This window comes from Filicampus tigris, chromosome 2 (genome assembly GCF_054856515.1).
Source record: "Filicampus tigris isolate MCC_2025a chromosome 2, RoL_Ftig_1.0, whole genome shotgun sequence".
NCBI lineage: Eukaryota > Metazoa > Chordata > Actinopteri > Syngnathiformes > Syngnathidae > Filicampus > Filicampus tigris.
The window spans coordinates 24072739-24092968 of record NC_141218.1 but is presented as its reverse complement, the minus strand read 5'-3'; the positions used below and the strand labels follow the sequence as shown (position 1 = coordinate 24092968).

General features: G+C 40.6%; 1 protein-coding gene across 1 annotated transcript; it reads left to right on the top strand.

The window, feature by feature from the left end:
• The first annotated feature begins 842 nt into the window (after positions 1 to 842).
• LOC147151844 (protein diaphanous homolog 1-like) lies at positions 843 to 20009 on the top strand. Its single transcript, XM_086019576.1, has 10 exons — positions 843 to 941; positions 1094 to 1188; positions 1718 to 1819; positions 2083 to 2322; positions 3455 to 3584; positions 3700 to 3825; positions 4376 to 4539; positions 4770 to 4902; positions 8168 to 8257; positions 18143 to 20009. Exons 2-10 carry the CDS (start codon positions 1180 to 1182, stop codon positions 18328 to 18330), a joined length of 1182 nt encoding a protein of 393 aa, XP_085875702.1. The 5' UTR covers positions 843 to 941; positions 1094 to 1179; the 3' UTR covers positions 18331 to 20009.
• The last annotated feature ends 221 nt before the right edge of the window (positions 20010 to 20230 follow it).

Below are 20230 nucleotides of genomic sequence, written 5' to 3'. Positions count from 1 at the left end.
TTATTTCATGGGCAAAAAAATCTTGAAAACTCTTTGAAAAACGAATTACCCTGTGAGCCTAATATTCTTTTCTGCAGAATTGCTTAAAGTTAGTCATCATGGAGGGTTTTTGAGTATGACCTGCCTTTTTAGGTTCAGCATCTCAATTGGATTTGAATTTGGACTTTGACTTGATCACTTCAAAACATTCTTTTTTGTTGTTGTTCTTATTTTAACTATTCATAGATTGACTTGCTGTTGTCTTTCATGCTACATAACCAGCGCTTGAGTTGGCCTTCAGGGTTTTGTGGAGACAGGAGCTCATTGTTGAAGCAACAAAACATGACCACAATATTTAACAAGGAGTTATTTTTTTTCATCAAATCTCAAGTTATTTTCACAGGCACTGTAAATGTGTTTTCTACTTGAGGAAGGATTGTTTTTTAATTCACTTTGAACCAAATGGCAATATGAGCCACTTACTACACTAAGTGGACAAAAATATTTGGACAGCTGGGCCCTTCCTTCCTCTACAACCTTATCTTTACAACTAAATATTTTGAAGAAATCGTCCCACTTTATGGTAACAGTTTGTGGAAGGCTCTTTACTTTTCCGGCATGACGAAAGGTTCATAAGGTATCCTTGTGTGAGTTTTGGTGTGGAAGAACTTTTTAAAGATGTTACTTCAACCACATAAAACACCTTGGAGGTGAAATAGAGTGGAGATATCATCACCTAACTAATTTCCCTATCATTGTTTGCTTTGCTTTCAACTGTCCATATAGAGATTTTGGGGGGAATTGTTTCAAACAAGGTCCTTCAACGAATTATTAATTGATTTCTCTTCTGTCCTCACCCGCAGCCAAAAAGGAACTAGAGGGTACAGATGAAAAGAAGCAGTTGCAGAAGAAGAAAGTCAAGGAGTTGAAGGTTCTTGATTCAAAGTCGTCACAAAACCTGTGTAAGTCTAAATAACATTTTGGTTTTTTAAAGGATGTGTGCGCACACACACACTCAGCAACGCAGCCCAATACCATCTGTCTATGCCTTCCAAGCTATATTAATCTACATACATACATACAATATTAACTTTATTTCCGTGTGTACATGTAGCCATATTTCTTGGATCGTTCCGTCTTCCGTATGAAGAAATCAAAAACTGCATCCTGGAGGTTAACGAGAAAGTCCTCACAGAGTCCATGGTTCAGGTACAGGTTCCACTAGGTTATCCAAATTTATTTGTATGTATATGTTCTTGTGTTATAACCAAAGCAATGTCTTTCCGTATTTTAATGAGGGAAAAAAAATCCACAATAATGGACATTCTTGTAGCTGTTGTTCCTTTTCTAGCATATTGTCGGTGTCATGTGAAAAACTCTCCTTTTTTTTCCCATTTTTTCTTATTTTTAAATGAATCATGTGTCCGCGTTACAGACATCGTATTAAAGTGAAAATTAAAAAAGTTTCCAAAATTGGAGATAAGTGTTTTTCACAGGACAGCGACGATATACAGTAATATTCAGAGTTAGTACACTTAAGTCTGCACAATTGAATGAGAACTAGCAGGAGGAGTTGTATCAATAGTTCTTCCATTTCAAAGTTAAAAGTACCTTTGACAGAGCATAATCAATTTAACAATACTCATTTTTGGATTCATATTGGCAGTTCGTCAAAATATGAAAACAAAACATTTTAAATCATGTGTGGGTGTATGTGTGCATGTGTCTTGCCATGTAGAACCTGATCAAACAGCTGCCTGCACCAGAGCAGTTAAGTGTCCTCGGAGAGATGAAAGATGAATATGACGACTTGGCTGAGGCTGAACAGTTTGGAGTGGTGGTAAGGGAGGCACACAGCTATGTATATACAGAACATTGCTGTTTGTTTAGATTCTTGCCAACAACTAGCCATATGCATGTGATGAGACAGAACATTTTGATATACTGATAATGAAGTAATGCTCTTGTTGTTATATTAGTCACAGTAATGGTTCATCTTATAATACAGACATTGTTTTGTTCAACCGTGGAAGATGTCTAATGGATGCAGTCCCCCTCAGTCATGCAAGCCCCCACACATCCTTCATCCATATCTTTTCCCAGATGTCAAGTGTGAAGCGGTTGGGACCACGGCTTCAGGCCATCCTGTTCAAGCTACAGTTTGAGGAACAGTTGAACAACATTAAACCGGATGTGGTGTCTGTGACGGCAGCCTGTGAGGAGCTCAGGAAAAGCGCCTCCTTCTCCAAGTTGCTGCAGATTATCCTTCTTGTTGGCAATTATATGAATGCAGGCTCCCGCAATGGCAAGGCCTTCGGCTTTTCCATATCATACCTATGCAAGGTAAAAAAACAAAACTGTGACTATAGTATACAAAAGCCCACCTCAAAACTTGCCCGCTTTAAGACGTCCCCTTCTCAGACCATTTCTCTTATGCTGTTTAGTATCTTTTTACATACCTACTACTGAAAAGATGTATGTGCTTTTCTAAAGACACTTTATTGCTAATGTAAAGTGATGTTATTTTTTTCTTTTCTAAAGTCTTAGTGGACATTTTCAGCTTTTTAAAAGAGTTTTACGTTCACAGTTTCTATTAGCCTTGCAGGCTTTATAAATAAGTGGGATCCGCTTTAGGAGGAAAAAAATACAGCCTAAATTAGTTAAAGTATTTATTCTTCCTGAGTGAGAGCATGGTTGATGTGGCTACTTCAAGACTGTGGTTTCACAAATGGAATCAGGTTTACAAATTGCATACACTAGCCGGGTTTACATGGAGTCATGTATTCCGAATGACCAAGCAATACAATACACAAAATGAAAATGCTCCATATAAACACATCAGTCTGAACAAAATGGCCAAATCCGAAGAGAATTACATTGGGGTTCACAGGTTTGGTATATTCCTTTTGCCAATCCAAACGAGCGTCATATAAACTGTTCAATCGGAATAGCCAAGCTGCATCTGGTTTGCGCATGCTTTATCTTGACGTAAATGCATAGCGAGGTCGTATACGTACTTGGCAGCAACATACCAGAGCTCTTCTGGGACGGAAGAACCTGTTTTGAAGTACTTGTAACTTGTTTTTGCCAAGGTGTTGCTTTCATATGTGTTAAAAAAAATCATAACTGATGTAAATAGACAATGAATTCCATCTTGACAAATCACGTGATATTTACATCAATGTGTCACGTGTCACATGGCTGTAACACAGCCGATCTGATTAATGTAGTGGAGCATGTAAAGGGCAGATCGGAATAGATCACGTCCCTTGTAAACAGGTGACGAGATCTCCATTCGGCATAATTTCAGTCGGAATAACAAAAACGTCTCCATGTGAACCCAGCTATAGTTCATTTAGAAATGCTCCTTTTCCATTTTTTAACTGTGGGAGCACAGGTGATTATATAGATTTTAGATCAATTTATCATTATCAGCTTTATCAATGGATCATAAACTAAATGTTCATCCAACCAGCTACGTGATACCAAATCAGCTGACCTGAAGCAGACACTGCTCCACTTTCTTGCTGATGTGTGCATGGAGCAGTATTCGGAAGTCATGAGCTTTACGGATGAGCTCATCCATGTTGAGAAGGCCAGCAGAGGTAAACTGGACCTCAAAATGATCTGTGCTGTCCTCACTTGATTCATTGTGACAGAACAGAATAATGAGCCATGTGTATTAAAAAAATTACAAATGTCCATTTTCTCCCATCATAGTTTCTGCAGAGATCCTTCAGAAGAATGTCGAACTGATGGGTCGTCAGATCAAGAACCTGGAGAAAGACATTGAAACTTTTCCTCCTGCACAAAATGACAAGGACCAATTCGTGGAGAAGATGTCGATATCCTTCTTTAATTTAAGATCATAATAACTGAGCAATTCAATTATTCCTTAAAGCGTAAGTCAATGCAAACATTTTTTTCAAGAATATGTTCTATACAAGCCCACTAGTAGAAACAGGTCATTCTGATACATATTGCGTTTGTGGAATAAGTGTTAATCGACTCGTTTTCAACCATCTCTGGGGGCAGCCATTTTCTCTTCTGTCGACTGAAAATGACATCACAACTGCCCACAACGACCAATCACGGCCCAGATTCAGAAACCAGGTCAGCCGTGATTGGTCGTTGTGAGCAGTTGTGATGTCATTTTCAGGCGACAGAAGACAAAATGGCCGCCTCCAGAGGTGGCTAAAAACTAGTGCATTTTGCTGCTTAATTTATATTCCACATCCGCAAAATTAATCAGAATGCTGTGTTTTAACTCGTAGGCCTGCTGGGAACATATTCCTCAAAAAAATATGTTTGGGTTGACTTCCGCTTTAAATTGTTAGGGTGTCATAAAAGGTCAGGGGGATATTTAGTCTGTATTCCTTAACTTAATGTGTTCACAGTTTTGTAAGCAGTGCACGTGAACAGTATGAGAAGCTGGATCTGATGCATAAAAATATGGAGAAGCAGTATAGCGACCTGGGAGACTATTTTGTCTTTAACCCAAGAAAACTTTCAGTGGAGGAATTCTTTGGGGACCTCAATACCTTTAAAAACATGTTCCAGGTAATATTTTTGTCCATACAAAGTCCTTATTAAGCTAAATAGTATGACTCATGTCTTTGTTTGTTTATGTATAAAGTGTGACATATTTGCAAGTCGTCCTGAATGTAAAGTGCTGTTTTCCAAACCAATCTTGATTGTTTCAAGAGTAATTTGATTCTGACAATTTGTGATATTCTATGTCGAAGCTACATATTTTCTCTCCCATATTTCTTTCATTGTCCTTCCATCAGCAAGCAGTGAAGGATAATCAAAAGAGGAAGGAGGCAGAAGAAAAGACCAAAAGGGCCAAGCTGGCCAGAGAAAAGGCTGAGAGGGAAAAGGAGGAGAAACTAAAAAAGAATCAGCTCCTGGACATCAACACAGGTTAATCTCTTGCTCTTCTTACATGTGATTTTAGGAGAGAAAAACAAACACCGTCTTGTTATTTCCTCCATACGCCAGTTGGGGGCACTCAGAGTCCACACTTCAATGGAGCATTTCTATGTGCTTGTGTGTGTGGGTGTGCGTGTGTGACTATGACAAACACATCACAATTTAAAGACCAGAGATAATCTAATTTAGATGATTTGCTACAAAAAAAAAGTATCAATACATCTTCAGAAAGTAAGTTCAGACAGGATACATTTATGAAGAAATTACCTGACCTGTTTGTCACAAATAAGAGAGTTGCTTCCACACAAAAATAACTTTCAAAAAATGTTTTTCAATGAAACAAAGTGTTTGTGCGAAGTCATCCCTGAATACACAAAAAGAATACTCCATGGCTGTCACTTATGCAGATACTTTTTCTCCCTCTCTGTGACCTAGTTTCAGTACATTCCTTCTCTGTGGCCCCACTTTGGCATCTCCAAGTATTCCACATTCACTACAGCCCAAGTTCATCTGTTTTATTTTTTTATGTATTTGTTTTTATTTATGTTTTCATTTTTTTTTTTAATTAATTAATTTATTTTAAACAAACTTTGGGAATCTACGTGTGTGCTTATCCCTGTCTGTTTTTAGGTGGACAATGTTCATAAACAGCTTAGTCTAAAGTTCCATCTAGCTTCTCCTCACTTTCTTTTGTTTAATCAAGCTTTCCTCCTTTCTCTCCGCCTGTTGTCTGCCTATCATTTAAATCAACATTAAAGGTACAGTCACCCTAGAGACTCCGCATGTAATGTGCATTCGACGGCGCTAAGGCTTTGTCATTGAAAGCAAGAGCATTAGTTTGCATTGTGCCTCTGGAGGCATGCGAATGGAAAATAATAGAACTTCAAAGGTGCGTGTATGAGGGTTGGAGATAATTTACATACAGGTGGCATATTTGATTGCTTCGGGTCACTTAACCCCCCTTATTTGAATTCAACCACACACAAATACACACACCTGCTCTTTGTGCTGTATTTGTTTATAACCCTCATACCACACAATGGTTGCTTTCAGCAATGACACCGTCACACATTCCCTTTTCCCTTGTTTCCTTCTTTTTTCTTTCGGTCTAATCTCATGAAATCACTAAATGTTCTTTCTTCACATGCTATCTCTGTCTGCATAGCACCCCAGTTGTTGATTAAACCCTGGAAGGTCAGGCGGTGAGTTTAGCTCTGCCTTGACAGTGTGACAATGCCCCCCCCCTTTTTTTGTGTCGAACTATTTCAGTCCTGTATACTGTATATTTATTTAAATTTGATAAAACAAAACAAAAACTATTATTATGAGCTTTTAGTAGTACCAGGGAGAGTCCACTGTTTCCTAAGTGCTCTGACAGGGAACTTCCCACATGCTCTGGAAAAACACTGTGGTCTCATGCGTACTACGAGGAAACGGAATGTACCTTATTCCTGCAACTAGGTGTCAGTAGAGTCTGCAAAAGATACTGCATGGATTTGAAAGGAAGGGGTGTGTCCATCTGTGAACTACGCACACACTGAGATGATGGTATGGGAACCACCGCTGGGAGTGCTCACGCTCCACGCAAGTGCTTGTGTGACCAGGGTGGGGGAGGGTATCATGAAGCGGAGATTGCAGCAGCTGCTCTTGTTGAGGCTTACACACACACACACACACATAGTTGTTTCTTGATGGAGAGGTTAACGGGAGAGGTTGAAGAACGAACAAGAGGAAGACATGGGATGCGAGAGGGACTTTGATGGACTGAAGACAATCACTCCACAACTTGTTTATACCATTCAGCATGTCTCAGATTTTCACCAACTTCTTTTACGATTTAAATGAATGTCCACCAGGGGGGCTATTGCTCCACGCAAGATTCTGCCCTCACATTGTATTTGTGTGTGCTACATTGTTTGTGTCATCGATTGGATCCAGAGAGCCAGCTCTCTCGTGGTCTAATGCTATTACACCAATTAATCTGTCTTATGTTCTTAGTGGCCTCAGGCAGGACCTTCCAAACAACACTTTTGGTGCACGTGTAGACATGTGACAAGCTTATACTTGACTTTAGGCATGACCTTTTATAACCTCTTTTCTTCATATTGACTCAACTCATAAATCTGCAACTCTGTTAACTGGACGGCACACAGAAAAGAACTGAATTAATAGAATGTATGTGTGTCATGTGCTGACATAATTAGCCTTGTTGTTGACCTTGAACAAAACAAATAAAAAGCCTCTATTCAGTGAAAGAATAATGTCTTTATCTAACAGTTTTGCTCAAGGCCAGACAGCGCCTAACAACTGTTTAGACTTCCATGCAGTGCGCTTGAACTGGTGGATTAAAGAAAACCATGTGATTAGTGTAAGCATACTATTGTTGAATGTCCTTCCCTCAAAGGAGAAAAACATGGCCTACATCACCATGAAGCATCAGTGTAGGTACCGCCTATCAGCACTGAGTGGTGTATGTGAGCCTTTGAAAGGAAATGTGTGAGGCTTCTCTGGAAGCTGCAGGTCATCTGCCACATGGCTTATTGCAAAAAGTGTGTGTGCGTGCCTGCGTGTGCGCATGCATACAACTGTGGGGGTTGGCGGGTGGCGACATAAACCTTTAACCCCACTGCCTTCTTTTCCAGACCCCTCTCGTCCTATTCAGAATTAATTAAAACCATCTGCCTGGCTGCAGAGCTGTACTACTAAATCCTCCCACTGACACACACATTTTTACACAGTTGTGGATTCATAAAAAACACACGCTCACATACAGCCTGTTTGAGAATCACCCCTGCCCGAAAAAACACCAATTTAAACAAATGTCATCCATACAATTGTAAACTGCACCTATGATTACTTTACTGCCAATACCTTATCAACTGTAGGGAACAGTCATTCATTTCCCACTGTTTAAATGTTTTTTCAGTTTTTAAAAAAATATATGTATTGAGTTTTCTTCTACCTTCACAATATAGCATGAAGCTGCAGTGACAGCACAGCAGCTCATCTAGGTCAGTGCTTATCTGGGTCAATGTGGCAAATCTTCCAACATGGCCGCTTGACTGGAAAAGAAATGCCTCCAGCCCACGTGGGTCTGAGAAAATACTGATAGGTAGTCAGCATGGCAAAACTCTTCAAAGTTAGAATGCATTTAAGTGCAGTGTTGATTACAAATGTCATTAATGTGGGGTAAATATATTTTTTCATTAATTGTTTTTTGATACATAGCTCATGGTAAGTTTTGATGTGTTTTCAGAGGGTGATGAAACCGGCATTATGGATGGACTCTTGGAGGCACTGCAGTCTGGTGCTGCTTTCAGGAGAAAGAGAGGACCACGACAAGCAGGTACACCTAAATAGTGTACACAAGTCTTTATTACAAATTTGTTTTTTTTATTCCTATGTTCATAATTTGTGCTATGCATCCTTTTTTAAACACTGTTGCTTTTGTCACCTTGTGACTGTCAGTACTAAATGTTTAGTTTCTTATTCTTCTTGTCTGTGGGGGAAACAGACCTCCACCAATGACATTAAGGCAGAGAGCGTGGGTGCTGGAGGCTGATGTAGGGATCATAAAGTTGAGGAAGCGGGATATTACAAGTACCACCATCACTTTAAAAAAAACAATTGAGGTTAAACAAATTCAGCACATTTTCTTTTAACATTTCTCATGTATCATTATATTTCACGATGTGAGATATGTGTTGAATATGTTGTACATTAAATAGTCATGAAACCTAGAATGTGAGAAAACTGATGGACAGTAGACCCTTGTATATGTGCAGTTAAGCATTCGGGTTTTTTTTGTTTTGTTTTTTTTAACCTCCATTATTGGCCGTATAAATCCGTGAACAGGCAGGTACTCACATAAACAGTACATAAACCACAAGGTATGGACAACATCATGACGCAAATAGATGCATTTCCACTTCTTACTTTCTACCATCAATAAAAGACATTATTTTCATGTCTTTCACCACACTAATGAAATAGTCAGTTGCCTCCTCGTTCCAAAAGTGTGGTTGCGCCTGAGTTTTGCCATGTTTGTTTATCTCTGCTTGTGTATTTCTGGTGGGTTGCGCACCAGAAGCCCTGCATACAAGTAGTTCCTGTACCCAAAATACCAAGGTTATATGCATGCGCGGAACCAATGTTCCTTTCAAAGGGGGTATTCCGATATGTTTATACAGTGAAGGTCCACTGTATTCCATACAATGTTTCTTTAGCCATTGTTGTTCAGTCTGGAAGCCCAAAGAAATCAAGTTTAAATTTGCAGCAAGCTTTGAAATGTGAGTTGCTAAATGTCCATTGTTGAAATAATCCCAAGTGCTCGTGTGTGCATGCGCGAACATTCACGCACAAGAGTATGAGTGTGTGCAACCCAATACCACCGTCAATAGAAGCCAGATGTGAAGCGATGCCTCAGAGTTGGAGAGTAGACTGCATTCTTTCTGTCTTCTTGTTTTGTGTGTCTATTGTAAAGTAGAGAGCAAAATCAAGACAAAATATCTGTTAACATTAGGGCAGTTGCTATTGCAAATGTTTCTCTGTGGTCGACAATTACAATTTGGGTAAGTTATTCTACTTTAATAGATTGCAGGGAACCTGACAGAAACAACAAAAAGTAACGGAGTCGGGTTTCGAGGTTTATTGCGAGTTCCGCAGAATACTGTTTTGCTGCCACAGTCCTCACAGGAAAAAGCAGAGCATGTGAGAGAGAGAATGCATGCATAGCTGTGGTAAAGGGAGAAGAAAAATATGTCGATGGAGATCACATTTCATCTTAAACCCCCGCCGCCGCCCCAACCCCTCCCAAATCCTCGATTTGACCGTGAAGTCATTTTAACCACTGGTCAGTAATTTCCATGCTTGTATGGGGGCAGTGTTATGTGTCGGCTTTGTCCAGAGTATGTAGCTACTATTTTACAACAACTTGCAACTACTCCTCTTCTTGCAGACTGTGTGGGAGGGGCTGTTCATCAAAAAGAGCAGGTTTTTCCTTTTTGGCTTTGGCAGTGTGCGAGTCAAAGCCCTAAATTTAGCAAAACTGACGGAGGAGGTTGATTCATTCTTTGGCTCAAGCCATCTGTATGGCACACCACTGGAGCCACAGGCTTCCTCCATCACAAGACTTAAAAAGCTTTGATGGATATTAATTTTAGTGTTTACCCTGTTGTGTACCTACAAAATACAATACGTGCATATGATTTTCTACATTCACATTGACAACGGCATTAAAACATAAGGCTATAAAAACGACTAAGTGTAAGATGGAAGAACAGCTTCTCCTCTTCTGTGAATGTTTACTACAACATTACAGAATGTGTGAAGTTGATCAGTCAGTAGGCAGTACATTTCACATGCTATAAATAAGAACTATGATACTGTCAAATTAGTCAGCAAACTGTCGCATGTACCCTGGATTTTCCAGCAATACAGTGAGGCTTACTCCAATGCCGTCAGCTTTCACATGATATTCCAATACCAAAACCAGTATCAATACTATGATAAAACCAAACCATGAGCTCTTCATATTGTTACAGCTGGTTTGTCTGATGAAAATGTAATTTAGAAAAAAATGTGGCCAGCCGTCAAACTTAAGTTGCTGACCACTATTTTACACAAAGTGTATGCAAGGGCTTGTTTGAACACAGTGATGAAACAGATTACAGTACATTTGTCAGTCAAGGTACCAAGTGAGTGCATAACACGCTTTGACGCAAATGACTTGGAGGGAAAAAAACAAAGTTGAATAGTGTTGGCATAAAGAGTACGTAATGACAAGCCATTCTGCTTGGGCATCATTCGACCCTTTCAAGGCTTCAAATCTTCAGTAGCACTTGAGTTCCCTCTATCCATACATCGACCAGGAATTTCAAAAGGGGAATGAACTTCTCAAACACAGGTTGTTCACTTAAAGTTCAGGAAGAAAAGTAAGACATAGTTGTTACTCAAATTTATGAAGCACTCATATCAACTTGCTTAGAACATTACACGTGCTACAAACGTATACAATGAATGGAAGTGCGACAAAACATGCAAAAGAGAGTTGGGAAGTGAGGGGATGCGACGGAGCAGTTTATGTATGCTTATGTATGCTGTGGCTCTTTGCCTTTGAGTGGTTGGCTACCCCTGTCCTAGTAAAAAATAAATAAAAAGTTAGTCTGGAGCCCTGTCCATAGGGTTAAAACAAGTGAAACAATATGTACTGCTATTATTTATTTTTATGGTCTTAGGACATCCTAAGCATACCGCTCTTAATCACACCCCCCATGCCCTCCACAGTGTGCGGACTGCAACAAATGTCACCTACGTGAGGTTAAAAGACCTCAGTGAGGGCCTATTGAGTCTGTTGCCAAGCTCATTGTGTCCCTGCATTATGACTGAATGTGAAGCCACGAGGCTGCGCAAGCTATGTAGTCTCCACCTTTGACCCGTGCCTCAACTCACTGTGGGTATTTGGGTTGCTTGTATAGAATTAGTGGGCAGCATAGGGTACTCCCAGCTGTCAACCCCCCTTCCTCTGCCCACTGCTCAAACACGAGCAGACTAAACACACGCAGCAGATGTCTGGGTGCCAACACAAAGACGCACATGGGTGTTTGAATACCATCACGGCCTCTCCATCGTATTGCATAGGGCAGGTACTCTTGCATGTTTTTTTTTTTTTCAAACCTTCACAGTCTTCTTCAGGTTGTTACTTCAAGATCTGTTCACGTCATGTCAATACGGACCTGCAACCTGACATTTTAATTCAACACATTAGTGCTTTGTATGTGGAGGAATGCGTCTAATCAGTCACCACCAAGCCATCTGCTCGGCCGTGACCTGCATCCAATCAATCCACCGACCAGTTGACAAAGCACCAATCACAACAAAGCAGCACAATGATGCGGATGGCAACAATGGAGGCACACGCTGGCTCTGCACACAGTCTGGCCCTATAGAAAAGCCGTGCTCTTTCACAGATGTTCACACAGGGATACACAAACACAAGGGAAACATTTGAGATCATCGGCGACGGCCTTTATTGTCTCATTGTTGAAGCAGGCATGACATCACACTCACTTTTAACACCCACGAGGCAATCAGTGCAGTAACATGCATACAGTGGTTATGAAAAGTCTACACACCCCTGTTCAATGTTTTTATGGGATTAAATATGTGACCAAGGTAAATTGTTTTAAAACTTTTCCCACCTCCATCCATCCATCCATCCATCCATCCATCATCTGCTGCTTATCCGAAGTCGGGTCGCGGAGGCAGCAGCTTTAGCAGGGAAGCCCAGACTTCCTTCTCCCCAGCCACGTCTTCCAGCTCTTCCGGAGGGATCCCAAGGCGTTACCCAGGGAGGCGTCCAGGAGACATCCTAATCAGATTCCCGAGCCACCTCAGCTGTCTCCTCTCAACATGGAGGAGCAGCAGCTCGACTCCCCTCCCGGATGACCGAACTTCTCACCCTATCTCTAATGGAGAGCCCGCACACCCTGCGAAGGAAACCCATTTCGGCCGCTAGTGTCCGAGATCTTGTTCTTTCGGTCACGACACAACACACAGCTCATGACGATAGGTGGGAGTAGGTAAATTGAGAGCTTTGCCTTTCGGCTCAGCTCGACAGACCGATACAGAGTCCACATCACAGCAGATGCTGTACCGATCCGTCTGTCGATCTCCCGTTCCATCCTACCCTCACTCGTAAACAAGACCCCAAGATACTTGAACTCCTCCACTTAGGGCAGAATCTCATCCACGACCTGGAGAGGGCACTCCACCTTTTTCGGACTGTGGACCATGGTCTTAGATTCGGAGGTGCTGATTTTCATCCCTACCGCTTCACACTCGACTGCGAACCGCTCCAGCAAGTGTTGGAGATTGCGGCGTGAAGAAGCCAACAACACCACATGATCTGCAAAAAGCAGAGATGCAATACTGACGCTACCAAACCGGACCCCCTCAAGTAGTTGAAAAACTGAAATAATGTGATTTCATAAGTGTGCACACCCTCTTTGGTCTAAGATTTGACTGTATTTAAAATTAATAATTTTCATTCAAACTCATGTTTAATAGAAGCCAGCACACACCTGCCACCATTTAAGGTGCCTCTGATTAACCCCAAATACATTTCAAATATTCTAGCAGGCGTTTCCTAACAGTTTTTTTTCTTTCTTGTAGAAGCCTCAAGGTTTATTGTGTACCAACACTGACTTGTATTTAGAACAGTACATAATTCCAGAGGTGAGCATTGTCAGTCGGTCACTAAGTTCCCGTCAGTATTCCAGGGCGGCCCAAGTAGGCCCAGTCGATCCCTCATCAGTGACAGTCAATCGGTGTCCAGAACATAATTTCAACATCATATGCAGGCACCTTACAAGCAGACACGCAGCCAAATAAATGAAATAAAATAAAAACAACAGACACACACACAGTGAGGTGTTAGGTGAAATAAAAACATTTCATTGGCGTCTGTGTTTTATTTATTTTTTATTTGTCTGTCAGGTGTGCGGCACCTGCGTGCGATGTGGTATTAGTAAGTCCGTTCTCGACGCCGTTTGACTGACTCGGACCAACTGAGCGGGCCTGAAATACTGACGAAAGCTCACAGACGAACTAACGCATCGATGAATACTCACCTCTGCATAATTCCCTCTACCACCCCAGTTCCAGCTGGAAATAAAGAGTGCATCAAATTTATTTGATCTGTTATAGTAGGCTTTTCTTGACCTTATTTTTCAACCTTAGTTTCAAACTTTTGCAAATACTCACTTCAACATTCATTTTAAAATGTATGTGGCAAATTTTGTTTTGTTTTGATGAGACCAAGGTTCAACTTTTTGGCCATAGTCCTAAAAGATGTGTGGTACAAACACAATATTGCTCATCGTCAAAAGAACATCATACCCACAGTGAAGTATGATGGCGGCAGCATCATGTTTTGGGCCTTTTTTCTTCATCTGGAACTGGGGCATTTAGTCAATATGGAGGGAATTGTGAACTGTTCCAAATACAAATAAGTTTTAGCACAAAACTGTAGACTCCTCCTGGAAAGCAAAAGAAAAAAAAAAAGCTACGTACTAGTACATCTGAAATTTGTTTGGGGTTATTTAGAGGTGTTTTCATTCATACCAGTTGTGTGCTGACTCCAATTTAATGAGTTTGAATATGATTGATTAATTCTGAACACAGCACCATCCCTACTTTTAACAGGTTGTGCACACTTGTGCAACCACGTTCTCAGTTGTTTTTACATCCCTTATCGAAAAGAAAAGAAATTAGAGTTGGACAGGTTAATGTAAGGTGTTAATGGTGGAAAAAGTTTTGAAACTGTTTATTTTGGTCTAATGTTTTTTACATATCAAAAAAGCCTGGAATTTTAACAGGTGTGTCTCGACCTTTTAGCCACTGTACATGCATGCACTAGCAATTACCAGTGTTTGATGATGTCACTCTTGAAGCTGCGTGTTACACTGTGGAGCCAGTGGAGGGTGCTACAGGCCCCTGCTAAACTGGACATGTATATTGACAGTACATGCTGTGCTAACGTCTGACTCTGGCTTGACCGTAGTTGCTGCTCTAGTACACAAAACCATACAGATGGATGCTTGATACATTATTAGGCTTTGGTATTCTGAGGTAGTTTTAAATCTTGCAGTGGCTTACTTTACACCTCATCATTGATGTGTGTTCTCTATATCTTGCTCAAGCAAACATTCTTTCCCTCGCCATGCATTGTGCTGTAGTGTAATGTGTTACAGATGGTCTTTTCCGTTCAGCCCTTAGTGCCCCCCCCCCAAGATCCCATTCAATGCTCAAACAAACCCATATAGTGTCACACCCACCCATAAACGAATCTTTTGATCTGAGTCTGGACGTACCATTTCGCTCTTGCTGCGCAACCAGGCATCATGCCAAGCCCATGGATCATTTTGTCAAAGTACCAGCAACTTTGTTAAATAAGGCATGCTGAGGACGTCTCCTGTTTGTACTGCCACTTGTTAATCGATTAGGGAAATAATTTAGTACTTCCTTTTTCCAGCCAACCCTCCTTCCCGATCCCACAGAGCCATCAACTGCACAAGCACAATTCTCATGCTGAATATGCTCGGCCTTTTGTATAAAATCAATGCTAATATTCTTTATATTAAGTTGCTTTTAAGTGCTGTTTGGTCAATTAACAAAGCACCACCCACACTGAGAGATAATGTCTCTATTTTTGGGTCAAGCGTGTATGTTTACCATCTGGAAATGGAATGCCTGCTGTAAAATCATTTGTAAAATGATCTGTGAAAAGAAAATGTGTATGAGGAAATATAGCTGTACGATCTGCATTGTAGATTTGTATGTTTAAACATCTCACAATCCTCTTCTACTCTTTGCTTCCCAGACTCAATAGTGTCTTTGTCGCAGCTTATTGCAGAGACATGATCTGTAACTGTGTTTTGTTATTTAGCCCCCATACAGTACGAACCATGAGTTGTGTTTTGGGTCGAGGGGTGTGTTACCATGGCACATGTTGCATGTGTGGTTTGGATCGTCACAACACTGACAAAGAGTACTGGCGATAAACCATCTGACTTTAAACAAATATAAACATCCCAATGCAATTTCCTCCTGACCTATTTAATTCAAAATGGCTGCTGCTGCTGCACAAGTGTGTGGAAGAGCAGGTAGGAGGAGAGACAACAGCTTTTTTTCATCGCGCTCGTTTCTGAACACCTCCCTAGCCATCTTAATTTTGTGGATCCAAACCACTTCTTACTCCTTTTACTCCCTCCATTTCTATTACTGCCATGTTTGGCATAAATCCATACACATGAGTGTGCCACTCAGCTGTCCAGAACGTGTGTCATGATTAATGCATGTGCCAGTGTTCTGTCCACATTAGGTACACCAACACAATATAAATGTATCAAAACGGTTTTAAAAGACTACTAGATATTACATATTGTTCTTTCCATTTTCAATTGGCAATGGGGGGAAAATAATGAAAAAGTGACTCGTCATTTCATCCATCCATCCATCCATTATCTGTACCGCTTCTCCTCACAAGGGTCGCGGGGCGTGCTGGAGCCTATCCCAGCTGTCTTTGGGCAGTAGGCGGGGGACACCCTGAATTGGTTGCCAGCCAATCGCAGGGCACACAGAGACAAACATCCGCACTCACAATCACACCTAGGGGCAATTTATAGTATCCAATCAACTTACCATGCATGTTTTTGGAATGTGGGAGGAAACCGGAGTGCCCGGAGAAAACCCACGCAGGCACGGGGAGAACATGCAAACTCCACACAGGGAGGCCGGAGCCGGGATCGAACCCGCGACCTCTGAACTGTGAGGCGGACGTGCTAACCAGTCGACCACCGTGCCGCCCTCGTCATTTCAATTATTTTTTAATGTAACGCACACAAAATTAAAACTACAGATTATATCATAATTGCATTTTAGGCTCAGTTAAAAAGTCCAAATTTAAAAAATGAGCCACAGGAGCATTTATTACATTTAATCACCGTAAATGAAAGAGCATAATAATGCTACATTAGCTTGTAATGCCACTTTCAGTCAACTTCTGTGTTGTGTCAGATACACAGAGTTCCATGCATAGAGAAGAGTGAAAAGAACAAAGTTGTTCAAGTGGTTTGCTCCAAGTTTAAGTCTTTCTCAGTTTCGACACCAAGCACCACCTCAAAAAATACTCCAAGTACCGCCGCCGTGACTAATATTAAACCAGCGTAGTAGGCCTAAGTTAATAAAAAAACAAGACAGTTTATTATTCACCAAAAGAATATTTGATATTAGCTTTAACACTGTGCTTGAACGTAGAATTGTTTCAAAATGTATTCAAATAATGATTTAATAGAAAATGTAATGCTCATAAATTGATACAAAATTCATGTAAATAAACTCTTTAAAGCAAACTGTTCTTCAAGATGAATTATTTAATTAGCACTAAAAAGTTCAATACAACTAAACTGTCCTTAGGCAGTGATTCTTGTGAACCACTAAAGGGAGCCTGCACAGCAATGCTTGTACTAGTACCACACTTTGACAATACACAATTATGTAATTATGTACTACACTAAAGGCTTCCTTATACTCCCACGTTGTCGTGGGCGACAACTGCTGCATTGCATCACGTGACCAACGCATAGTGCTGTGCGAATTGTTGGCAACAGGTCTGCGACACATGCCGCGCACACATTAGAAATTGTAGCTGCGTATACGATGCCACGCTCATTCTCCCTCGTGAATGATCCGTTATGTCACGTCGCGATGACGTAGACTCTTCGTAGGTTCTTTGAGGGCAATTTATTTGTCACCACGGACGACAGGATCCACCACGCTGCTGTGAAGCAAACTAGTTTGACAGTGGCGTGGGTGTTGTCACGTGTGTGTGTGTGCATGTGGGTGGGTGGGTGGCTCTGAAGCTGAGCCGTGATTCCACAAATGCTATATTTATCATAATGCCTTGTTTCAACGAGTGGGCTTGCATATAACATATTCTTGAAAAAAATGTGTTGGGTTGACGTCCTCTTTAAGTGTGGAAAGCTGACAAGCTAACTTATCATTACCACTGACCAAAATTTAGGGTCATGCAAACCCCACCAATTACTTTGTAAATATAAACGCAATCCCATGGCCTGGTTTTCAATATTGGCTTTTTACCAAAATGTAATTGCCAAAAATTAACCCCCTAAGTCCCTATTTAGTTCCATCATTTTCCATTATCATTTGAAAATGAAAATAAAGAATGATACACAAATTAGTTTGCTAAATATTAAGAATGTGACTGACTGGTATAACATACAGTATCTTCATCATGAGTGTAGTTTGAAATGCATCATAATAGAGAGTTTTTTCTAATATTTTGAACACTAAATAAGATAAGAAAAACACTTTATTAGAGCACACAACAGGCAGATTGCACTGCTGCACACTATACAGTATTAATGAACATATAGACAGATTTGATTGTGTCCCTCAAAACTGGACATTATATTATTTGCATATTTACGCCTACCGTGAATCTTTTTAAATTGTGCAGATATGTGAATGTAGCACCACACTAGCATGTTTGTGTGCATGTATGCATGTAGCTCAAATGTCAACGTGTTGAGAAATTACTCCATACATGCCTGCCATGCCTGCATTGACTTGTTATGAGTTCAACAATATTCCTCACGGCCTGCGTATTTGCTGATGTCACTCACTCGCGTTGTTTGCTGCTCTTTCTCAGCCAACCACAGAAGAGCTGGTCATGCAGTGACCAACATCCTGGCCAAAGAACTGATGCAGGAAGACGCAGCTTCAGCAAGCAAGGTGGCCATTAAGAAGGGCAGGTTGGATGAGAACGATGAGCATAAGATAGAAGCAGGAGATTCGTTAGAGGAGCTACTGGAAGCTGCGCCTACTCGCTCCAGTTAGACTATTTGGGCACATTTTTTTCTTTCTTTTGTTATGTGTAATTGTCACATGCATTCAAGCACATTTCCTTCTCATTGGTCCAGCCAATATTGATTGAAAATGTAAGTTCAGAATGGTTGCCACTTTGGTGAAAATGTAACACAACTGTTCCGGGCTTGTCAATATGCATTGTCTGTTTCTTCACCACAGCTCTTAATCACTTGATTCACTGCTCGATCATATGAAAGATCATCTCAGAGGAGGGATTCACCGTTATTTTCCAAAATTTTCTCTATAAGAACGTCAAGCACATACGCGCTGCTACGAACAGTTAGTTTAGAATGCGCCATGAATTGTCCACTTTTTTTTTTTTCTAATCCTTAAAATGATTTTGCTCTATTCTTTTTTGATATGTTGTACATTGCTGTTTGTAAATGCTGATGATTCCACTGTGTTGCTGGAAAAAGTGCCAATGAGTAGGAGTCCAGTCTTGTCATTTCACTCACAGTCACAGCTTGCGCTTGTCGCATCTCTCACATTGGGTGAATGATTTTGTCCAGGGGTGTACACGCATCTGTGTGATATATTTTTTATTATTATTTTTATTTTTTCATTCGTAATTCATACAAGGGATGAAACATCTAAACAAAGAAAGCTAGCACAGTAAAATGCCATCATTCCTTTCAATTTGCCTGCTGTGTCATTCAAGAAAGTTCTTGTGCAGTGTAAGCATTTCCCAAATGCCTGGGCCACATTTGTTTGGAAACACCCTTTCAAAAAGCAGTTTACATGTCTGTGTGCTTTTATTAGTGTGTAATGTGAGTCATCTATTTTTAGTTCCTGCTTATATGTGTTTTCTGTAATTATGGTACCCGCCACTCTCATAAATTTGAGGTTTCATAAGCACCTTTGCGGTATTGGCAGAGGTCGCATACTGAAAGAACTGGCCAAAAATGTACCAGTGTGTGTATCAGTGGGGGTTTCAAAACAAGGGGGCCATCACATATGTGGGGTTTGATGTACTTTGTAGGGCCAAAATGATGGAATGATGGATGGACTCCAAACACAGCACCCACCCACTCACATCAAGCCATCAGCAAATATGCAACCTCTGTTAAATTCCTATGCAAACATACTGTAATGTGTCCTTTAGCCATCTTCTGCTAACTTCAAATTACTGGACGGACTGATATCAACTTGCTGATTCAACATCTCATGCCTTCACAAGTTACACCCTGTTTTCAATAGGTGACATGGAGGAGTGGGGATGAAAAAGGTGTCGTTCAGGCAGGAAATCGTTGTTGCGGTCACCTGCTGGGATTTGTGTTATTTGCACACTTTTAATGATGACACACCGGATCTCATTTGAAGCACAAAAACCTGCTATAATTGTTGTTCAGACAAGGATATTATGTTATGTGTGTGGATGTGTGTGTGCGCGCGCGCGCGCCAGATAGTGGAATGTCGCGCTTCATTAGAGAGAGAGAGATACAAAATAAAAAGGAAAGCATAACTGGAATATGTTTTTTCTAATTTGAGTCTTTTTTTGTCAATTTTTACAGTTGATTTTTTTTTTATCTTATGAAATGTATGTGCTTTGCTCTTCTTTTTTCCAGAGATTGCTTGATGTATTCAGAACAATGCACACATTTAATATTTCTGTTTGCTACGCAGAACAATAAAAAAAAGTCTTCAAGTAATTCAAGTTTTCTTTGGTTATGTGAAACATGTTCAATAGTGGTCAATATGTTAAATATTTTAAAGGGGAAGTCAACCCAAAAATTTATTTTACAATACAGTGATCCCTCACTACTTCGCACTTCGACTTTTATGCCCTCAGCGCATCGCGGATTTTTCAGAAGCATTCATAGCAAATTAAAAATGAAATACTACAGCCATATCGGCAGCCATATTGCAGAAA